The following is a 10,546-nucleotide window of genomic DNA, read 5'->3' on the forward strand; positions in this document are numbered from 1 at the left end:
CAGGCTGTGCTGCTTAGATGAAGAAGCAGGAACCTACAATCATTAACTGTAGGAAAAACAAAAACTCTTAAAACGTGCAGAGCAAGAGGCAAGGCATAGTTTACATAGCAGAGGGATGAGATTCGACAGGGAAGTTCACTTACACTAAAGGAGAGGTAGGAAAACTTACCTCTTTTCATCCTTATGTTGAGGGAGTGCTGGGAGAGTCTTCAGAGCCCATTCCTCTGAGCTCTGGCCCTTAGATAACGTTATTGAACCTTTGCCTGTTACTGCCTTTGACATGAGTCAGCCTAACACAGGCAGCTTGTTTCTTTCTCTTTTTAAATTTATATTTTCTTTCTTTAATTTTTTCTTTTTTCTCGCGTCAACATTAGGTTGACAACTTGTGTTCTTTCTGGCTTTTTCATGTAGGCAGTAGGCACTATAAACTTTCCTCTTACCACTGCTTTTGCTGTATTCTTGAGTTTTCAATAACTTGTTACCATTTAATTAAGATAATTTTTAAATTTTCATCTTTATGCCATTGTTAACCCAGATATTACTCAGGAGCAGATTTCTTAATTTCTATGTATTTGTTCAGTTGTGAGGGTTTCTTTGAGAGTTCATTTTTAGTTTTATTCTCCTGTGGTCTAAGAAGATACTTGATACGATTTCATTGTTTTAAAAATTCATTGAGACTTGTTTTGTGACCTATTATATGTTCTATCTTGTAGAATGTTGCATGTACTGATTAGAAGAATGTTTATTCTGCAGATCTTGGACAGAATGTTCTGTACACATCTGCTACATCCATTTGTTTCAGTGAGTTATTTAAGTGCATTTTTTCTCTGTTGACTTTCAGTCTCGAAGATCTGTCTAGTGCTTTCATGATTGTATTAAAGTCTCCCACTCTGATTGTTTTGCTCTCATTTTTTTTAATCTCTAATAGTACTTGTTTTATGAATCTAGTTCCTCTGGTGTTTGGTGCCTATAAATTTAGAATTGTAATATTTTCTTGTTGAACTGATCCTTTTATAATTGTATAGTGATCATCTATGTCTTTTTTTTACTGTTGTTGCTTTGAAATCTATTTTGTCTGATATCAAAATAGCTACTCCTGCTCACTCTTGGTTTCCATTTTTGTGAAATACCTTCTTCCACCCTTTTACCTTGAGTTTATGTAAATCTTTGTGTGTTAGGGGAGCCTTTTAAAGACATCAGATATTTCCATTGTGATTTTTTAATCTATTCTGCCATTGTGTATCTCTTATATGGAGCATTTAGGCCATTTACATTCAATGTGAATATTTAGATATGAGTTACTCTTCTCTTTGCCATGTTAATTCTTACCTAGTTTTTTTTTTTCACTGTGTTATTGTTTTATAGGCCTGTGAGTTTCAAGCTCTTAAGGGGTTCCCTTTATGTGCTTATTAGGCTTTTGTTTCAAGGTTTACAACTCCTTTTAGCATTTCTTGTACTGCTGGTTTGGTAGTGACGAATTCCCTCAGCACTGGTGATTCTGAAAATGACTTTACTTCTTTTTCATTTATCAAACAGTTTGGCAGGATACAAAATTCTTGATTGAAAGTTGTTCTGTTTAAGGAATTTGAAGATAGAAGCTTAATCCATCTGGCTGGTGAAGTTTCTGCTGAGATGGGTTTTTGTTTTGTTTTGTTTCGTATTGCTGCTCTTAGAATTATTTCCTTCATGTTGACTTTTGGTAGCCTGATGACTATAAGCTTGGTGAAGGCAGTTTTGCAATACATTTCCCAGGAGTTCTTTGAACTTCTTGGATTTGGATATCTAGGTCTCTAGGCAGGCCAGGGAAGTATTTCTCAATTTTTCCCTCAAACAAGTTTTCCAAACATATTATTTTTTTTTCTTCTTCAAGAACACCAATTATGCTGAGGTTTGGTCATTTTACATAATCCCATATTTCCTGGAGACTGTGTTTACTTCTTTTGGTTCTTTCTAAATTTATTTTTCTCTGATTTGATCATTTCAAAAATTCTCTAGTCTTTTTTCTTTTTCTTTTTTCTTCTTATTTCTACTTTATTCTTCTTTTTTTATCTAATTTTTTTACTTCAACTTTTTATTTTATACTTTTTCTAGTCTATTGTTATATTTTTTCTTCTACTTTTTTCTAGTCTATTTTTAAAACTTTCCATGGCATTTTGTAATTCCCTTACTATTTCCCTGCATTTTGTCTTCTATTTTCAGAAGTTCTGATTGGTTTCTCTTTATGATATCTATCTCTCTCTAAAAATTTGTATTTATATTCTGAACTGCTTTTATACATTTGTTTATGATGATTTTCACCTTCTTATTATATCTTCTTGAGTAGCTTAATAATCAACATTCTGAATTTCTTATCTGGTATTTTAAAGACTTCATTTTGGTTAAAGTTTATTGCTGGAGACCTAGTGTGACCTTTTTGGGACGTTATAGCACCCTGTTTTGTCATATTACTTGAGTTATTTTTCTAATTTCCTCTTATTTTGGTAGACTATTTCTTCTAATTATTATTGAAATTATGTTTGTTTTAACTGTTTCTTTTGTTTGTTTTTAAATTTATTTTTTCCCTTAAGAATGAGACTTTAATGGTTATAATTAATTACTCCTAATTTGATTTTTGGTCCTTAGAGGGGTGAAGACTCTGTAAGAGTTCCGTGGTTATGGAGAATCTTTGCATGATGGCTTTCCTATGTGTTGATTGCAGTAGAAATCTGCTTAGTATGTGAGCAAGTTCACTATCTTCTATGGGGTTAGAATGGTTGAGGTCTATTAAACCTTAGTTCATTCCTCTGTGGCATGCACGTATTTATTTATTTTCCCCCAGTGATTTATTTGCTGGTTTGATGGTTCAGGCTTCAGACCAGTAGGGGGCTTGTCCCTGGATAGAAACCAGCTGTGGCTAAATCAGGTGATAAATGAAGTCCCAGCCTTGACAGAGGTGGCTGGAGGAGCTTTTAGTGAGTCACACTGAGGTCTTATCTGGGGGAAGGGTTCGAGCCACCTCGGCTCCCTTGCCAGGTCTGTAGGAAAGTTATGCACCTCTAAGACACTCTCCTATCCCAAGATTCCGGCTATTCAGATCAGACAGGCATGTCTTTTCCTCTGTACAAATGTTGAAGTGTTAAATACAGAGGAATTGTGACTCTGTGTCTGGTGAAAACCTGAACCTGGAGAGTGCTCTTTCTGGGGGATGCAGTCAACATGATGTGTTCCAGAAATGCTGTCTATAGTTGCCCCCATGCTGAGCTCTTGTGGGAGAGACCCCAAGTGTGCCTGCAGTGGTGTACAAGGGGGAGACTTCCTGTTCTTCAAGTTTTTCACATGCACCAGGGATATCTGACTGTTGAGACAGAGCTGAAGACTTTCTCTGCTGAGCTCAGCAGTGTAACTGTGCCTCTGCTAAAAGAAGTTTCCCACCAACGGAGGGATCTGATGTTCAAGGCCTGCCATCCAGATTCTCTTGTCCCATAGGGTGTTCCCTCAATGTGGTGCACTCCCTTCCCCTAGGAGTAGGAGAACCTGGGAGCCATACTACTGTGAGTGTTGTTGCTTCTCCAGGTCTAGCCGCCCAGTGAAGTTGACACACTTCAACCTGGTGTTGGGGAATGTATGTAAGGGATCTGGTGGTGTGATGTGTCCTCAAATTTTTCAGCAGTGAGCAGTGAACTAGGTCTGATGGAAGTGGCGGGGGAGTGATGGAGACTGTGAAATTCCTTAGATATTGATATACTTTGTGTGCTGGCTTTCTTGAATGCTGGTTATAGCAGTAATGAACTGGTCACATGGACAGACTCAGGACCTCCTGGTCATCCAGAGTAGTGCAGGCACTGGTCATAGCTGAGATCACACAGTCATTTTCTCCTTTCTGGGTGCAGTGATAGTCTACCAGGCGATACCGTGATGGACTGTTTATTGGCCTCCTGCTTGGAGGTGGTGCTTTCAAAAGAGCACCAGCTACAGTATTAACGGTGGGGTTTTTGCTTGGCTTATGTTGCCCAGGAATAGCGGCTACCGTGGATTCTCAGGCAGTGGATGTGGCCATGTATCTCCCAAAAGATGCTGCCCTTTGTATTAAGCTGCCAGGGCAGGTGGCTGCATAAAGCAAGGTGAGGGCTGGGCCAGGTGGGTTTCTGCTCTGAGTATCCTTGTGCAGGGCAAGCAGCAGCCTCTCTGGGTATGGGGGACACCTGATAATGGTGAATTCTATTGTTAATCTGCTATTTAATTTTGTTTGTCATCTCATCACTCTTGAGAGTTTTTGAAACTATGATAATCAGGGATATTGGCCTGTAATTTTATTTACTTGTAGTGTCTTTTCCTTGCTTTGGAAATAGGGCCTTCCAAAATAAGCTTGCATATATTTTTCTCTTTATTTTGTTGGAAATTTGAGTACAGATTCTAGGTTTTTTTTAAATTTTTGATAAAATTCAGTAGTGAAGCCATGAAGTTCTTGACTTTTCTTTGATTTGAGATGTTCGAAAAATCACTGGCTCCATCTCTTTACTCATTGGTCTCTTCAGATTTTTTTTAACTGGAGTCACTCTGTTGCTCAGTCTGGAGTGCAGTGGCTCGATTTTGGCTTTCTGCAACCTCTGCCTCCCAGGGTCAAGTCATTCTCCTACCTCAGCCTCCCGAGTAGATGGGACTACGGGACTGCGGATGAACACCGCCACACCCAGCTAATCTATGTATTTTTAGTAGAGACGGGGTTTTGCCATGTTGGCCAGGCTGATCTTGAACTCCTGACCTGAGGTGATACACCCACATCGGCCTCCCAAAGTGCTGAGAATACACACATGAGCAACCACGGCCAGCCCAGATTTTTTATTTCTTAGTGGTTCAGTTTTGATAGGTTGTATGTCTTTAAAAATTTATCTATTTATTTTAATTTATCCTTAACCAAACAGGTTCTAAAATATTTGCAAGATTACTCACAGGAAATCTATTTATGAAGGAAGTCTTTGTTATATCAAAATACTTACGAAATGGCACAAAGATGAATTATTCAGTGCATATTGTTAAAAGGAAAACAACAACAAAAACAAGATAACCTATTAATAGTACAAAAAGGGATTAAATGATTTTGGAAAAGTAAGTAGAAAATAAAAGAAGGAGGGAGTAAGAGCGGATAGGAGGGAGGAAGGCAAGCAAGCAATGATGAACTGTGTAAAATTTTCACTAATTAAAAGACTATCATATTGAAGAGGTGCCTATTAGGCAGCCTTTTGATGTTAACCATGTAATATACACCACGAACAACCTTGTAGAACACACAAGAGCCCCCTCAGAGAATCCACCTCCCATGGTCAGGTCTCCCATCCAGTTGCCTTAGGGGTTGGGAATCCTCCCATGTTGTTCTCTGGTTCTCACTCCTGAGGACACAAACAGCCAGTGTTTCCTCCCCAGATGAATAGAGAGGTCCCTGGGGAGGATGTGTCTGGCAGCTCACTCTGCACCTGCACCGTGGAAGGTTTTAGATGGTCTGTCTCACACAATAATACATGGCAGTGTCCGAGGCCTTCAGGCTGCTCCACTGCAGGTAGGTGGTGCTGATAGAGCTGTCGGCTGAGATGGTGACATGGGCTTGGAAGGATGGGCTGTATCTGGTATCAGAGTTCCCAGGATAGATGCCCCCTATCCACTCCAGTTCTTTCTCGGGCACCTGGCACACCCAGTGGATCCAGTAGCTGGTAAAGCTGTATCCAGAAGTCTTACAGGAGATCCTCAGAGACTCCCCGGGCCTTTTCACCTCTGCTGCAGACTGCACCAGCTGCACCTCGGCAAAGACACCTGTGCGGCAGACACAAAATTTGCATCAGGGGCTCCCTTCTGCCCATTTTTCTCTGTGACCTCAAACCCTGGGCAGGACTGACCTTGGAGAACAGCCAGGACGAGGGAAAGGATGACGGTTGACCCCATCCTGGAGGAGGACAGAAAGAAAGCCCTGAGATCCCAGCTGAGTGGTGAAAGAGACTCGCTGTGGAGGAGAGCCCTGGGTTTAAGTGGGGAGGCCCCCATTTGAATTTGCATAGTTGCCGCCCTGGCCTGAAGGGAAGAGTCTACAAGGTTTATAACCCAAAACCGCAACTGCAGAAAAAAGGCTGGCCTGAGCCTCTTGGGAGGGGCAGAATAAGGTCTTAATAATTTCTTACAACCACCTCTTCTCCCTCCCCACTCTTGTCCATGGTCCTACAAGACCCAAACCAGGGTCTCCCTTCTTCCCACTCTTCTCTGTGACCCTATGAAGGTGGTAAATCTAGATGAAATCATGTGTGTTTTAAAAAATGAGAAATAGAACCAGGAAATGCTTTGAAGACAAAATTCAAATGCGCATATGCCTGATAATAAGAACTACAAAAAAACAAAAAAAAACCCTACTTTCTACTTGCTGGCAATTTCCCATGAGTGTGATTATGGTCTGGGCACCCAGCAAAGGCAGGACCACCCTAGGGCTTCAACAGTCCTCAACTTGATTAACTTGCCAGACCTTCACCCATGCCAAATCACACATTTTTCCTGGTCATTTTGTCTTCTAGATTTCTACAGTCTGCCAATTCAACAGAAATAGGGAATATTTGTTTAGGTCTCTGAATTGCTGATGGAACTGAAGAGATTGCCATTGCTGCACCCAACTCCTGGTAGTTCTGTTTTAAGTCCTTTGTGTCAACCCCAGCACCTTCTTGTTTAGTTCTTTCATTTTTTAACATTTATTTTATGATATCCACATTGCTTGGAGGAGGCCCTTAACTATCCCCTATGTCTGCCCCATTTTCTTGTGAACCACTCTCATTTCCTTATCATCTAAAAGATCCAAATGAAAAGCCAAGGCAACACAAACTACACAGTTTCTAAAATATTTGCCAGATTGCTCACAGGAATTGTACCTGGGGTGCAGAAGCAAAAGGACTTCTCTTTATCACAGCACAGGCCATGACCTAGGTAAGGTGCATGCGAAGCAATGTCCAGCAGCATCGACAGAAACACACAGCAGCAGGACCTGGATAAGGCGCATGCTAAGCAATGACCGTCAGTATCAACATAAACACATAGCACCATGGCTTCCATGTGCAGCACTGGGCTCCTCATCTGGAGAGCCCACTTTGCATTTTAAAGAGAGAAAGGGCAGTCTCATTCTCAGGGTAGAGAAACTTTACATGATCAGGATCCAGTGCACGAGGAAAGCTGTCCCATCAGAAGCATCCTACTTGAGGTTGGGATCAGCTAGAGCCATCTGTGATGTGTCTGTTGTGAGCTGTGGGTCCAGCATCCTCCCAAACATACTCCTCCCTTCTGCAGCACATGAAGCCAAAGAGAATCTGCTACATCATCAGCCTCCTAGTCCATTGGCTAACGTTGTTCACGATCTGATGATATCTATTAATGATATCATTCATATCACAAAATAATGCCACTTTCCACACTATCGTCCCTGTTCTAGTTGTCTAGTGGATTCCCCTCCCCAGCCCAAACCCTGGGCTACCATCTGTGTAGCTCTTCTGTGTTGTGTGTTGTTTCTGGACAACTGTACCCTTTGGTGGTGAATGGGAGTCTAGCAGCCTTGGCTCACAGGGCACACTTCAGGGCTGGATATGCATCTTTTTACTATTATTTTAGCTATCACAGATATGAGTTGCATATTCAGGTTGTTCTTCATTATTTTTACTTGTTCTTATTCAGGGAACAACTCCTAGGGAGCTGTGTCTGTCGTTTCTAAATTCCATGGATTACTTTCACTTCCTGCTCCTTACTGGAGTGCACACATCATCTCATGCCATGTGATTCTGTAGCCATCCAGGCACTGAATGTCTTTTATTCCACAATTTCTCATCCTTTGACATTATAAACAATGCTCTAGAGATGTGTCAGTAGTCAGGGTCTTTCTAGCAATTTACACCTCTGATGCAATTGCGTTGAGTGTCCCAAGACCATCCTCAGGCCCCACAATCAATAGAAATAAAAGACTCAAGACAAGCTGTTATTCTCATGGGTGCAGCTTTATTATAGCAAATGAATATGAATTAAAATGAGCAAAGGAACCAGCAGGAAGGCCCTGAGAATCCAGGCACAAGCTCCCAGGTGTTCTTTCCCTGAGGAGTCTCTTGACCTCAATTCTCCCAGTAGTGATGCATGACAATACGTGTGAAGCATTGTCCACCAGGGAAGCTCACCTGAGTGCTGGTGCCCAGCGCTGTTTATTGGGGCCCATCACAGATGTGTATGACACCTGCATAACTGACCTCCAGTGCTCAGACGCCGGCCCCTTCAGCAATAATAGGCATTCCCCATAAGTCATTATGGAAACAGCTAGTGCAGTGTGCACCCAGGCTGCACACACAGAGACAGAGACACACAAACAAAAATACATTTCAACTAATAATAATAATCATAATGCTAAGAATAAAAAGAATAAAAAGGAATGTTTTGGAAGTGATTGCTATGGTTATGACCTTGATGGTGATGATAACTTTGCATACTTAACTCAATGAATTAAGTATGTTAAATAATGTCTAGTCTTATAGATGTAATCCTTACCTTAATAAAATGGTTTAAAAATATTTCCAGGAGGAGTATGCCAAAAAAGCAGATATCATCTCCCAGGAGCTGAATACGGACCTGGCTTGAGAAAGCACTTTTTCAGTAATCTTCAGGGTTTGCACAACCCAAGCCTGCTCAGTAAACACTTTCCTGTACATAAGTCCAGGTGAGATGGAAACAGGCTGCTGGGATAAAAGGCAAGATGCAGAAGAAAAGAGAGAGGAAGTGGTGGACAAGATATGAACCCATGTAGGGTCAGTGCAGATGGGAAGCGCTGCTGAGAGCCTGTGGATGGACAAGAATGTGGACCAGGGGCAGCAGGAAAACAAGGCAAGGGGGGTTTTTCTTGAGCCCAACCAGATGTTTCACGGAGGTTGTGATCAGGGGCCATGCACCGGCACAGGCGGGTGCCATGGAGTAGGGGAGCCACTGGGGTATAGACCCAGGACAGCATAAGAAATTCAGACATTCCCAAGGCAGCAGGCACAGAAACAATGACTGACAAGCTTCTATCTTGGGCTCCCATCCATATATCAAAGATAAAGTTAACTGATTTTTCCACCTGGGAAGAAATGACTGAATCTCTGAGTGAGGAAGGACATGAGCGGTGCTGCCAGGGGAAGCAATGCTGGACTTGCCAGCAACCCTCCTCCCCTCACACTGCCCTGCATGTCCTCCCATCCTCAAAGCATGGAGCTTCTCATCCTTGTCCAGTGGTGGGAGCCACAGTCAGTTCCTAGAACCCTCAGGAGGCTTCCTGACATGATCAGCTGAGTCTAACAAAAACATGGCATTTACAATCAAGTTCTCTGTCTACATGTCACCAATGTGTTTATGAGGCTTTAGAGTAAATGAAATAAGTGAAAAAAGACTTTATAAGCAATAGAAAAATCAACAAAGCTAAGAGCTTTTTCTTAAAAAAAGACAAATTCTTAGCTAGATTAAGAGAAAAAGAATCCTTTAATAACTAAAATCAAAAATAAATCAGAAAGCATAAGAATTGATAAAACTGAAATTTAGAAGCAATTAGAGATGATTCCTCTGACATTGTTCAAAGTTGTCTCAATCTGCCAGGTAGTAATGGCATTTCTTGTCTGAGAACCCAAGAAGAGTCCTGAAACACACAATTACTTGTTTAAAATATCTTTATCACTCTCTGATAAAATACTCACACATAATAATCTAGCTGCATGAAGATAAAAAATAACTAGTTTGAAATTGGAACAAGTCCCAAGTAAATCAAAGTTAGCATGTGGTTCATAATGTGATAGACACTAGACATGGCTGAATACTAAGAATGTGTTCATATCTATTTTGTGTCAAGATCAGGAAAATATTTTGCATATTATTTAGGTAAGAGTCCCATTGAGAGCAATGATTTAAGATTATATATTGGTGGGTAATACCTCAATAATAAAAGTAGAGATTATTAACCATTAATTTGTATTACTAGTACAAACTTTCATTCAGGATATGTCCTTCTATGTGTTATGAAATCAACTCAGAAGGCAGAAAACATTGCACTTATTAAAGCTTTTTAATAAATTAAAAATTATAATTAAGTATATATGTTTCTAGATGGTGTACAACTTAGGAATATTTTTAACAGAGAGGGTTCTTATGTCTTCTGGAAATCCTATCAAAATGGACAACAGGGGAAGAAACTCCCAGATGAATTTCTACCTACTAGAGAACTGATTAATATAATTTTTTGAGTTACTATTTTTTATTATACTTTAAGTTTTGGGATACATGTGCAGAATGTACAGGTTTGTTAATAGGTATATATGAGCCATGGTGGTTTGCTGCACTCATCAGCCCATCATCTACATTTGGTATTTCTCCTAATGCTGTCCCTCCCCTAGCTTCCCCACCCCCTGACAGGCTCCAGTGTGTGTTGTTCCCCTCCCTGTGTCCATGTGTTTTCATTGTTCAACTCCCACTTATGAGTGAGAACATGCGATGTTTGGTTTTCTGTTCTTGTGTTAGTTTGCTGAGAATGATGGTTTCCAGCTTC

General features: G+C 40.8%; 1 gene segment (V, D, J or C); it reads right to left on the reverse strand.

The window, feature by feature from the left end:
* Positions 1–4,617: 4,617 nt before the first annotated feature.
* LOC100452272 (immunoglobulin heavy variable 5-51-like) lies at positions 4,618–5,913 on the reverse strand. The segment is given in 3 exon segments: positions 4,618–4,647; positions 5,486–5,784; positions 5,868–5,913. Coding segments are annotated over 3 exon segments (375 nt in total).
* Between the last annotated feature and the right edge of the window lie 4,633 nt (positions 5,914–10,546).

This window comes from Pongo abelii, chromosome 15, assembly GCF_028885655.2.
Source record: "Pongo abelii isolate AG06213 chromosome 15, NHGRI_mPonAbe1-v2.0_pri, whole genome shotgun sequence".
In the NCBI taxonomy this organism is placed as follows: domain Eukaryota; kingdom Metazoa; phylum Chordata; class Mammalia; order Primates; family Hominidae; genus Pongo; species Pongo abelii.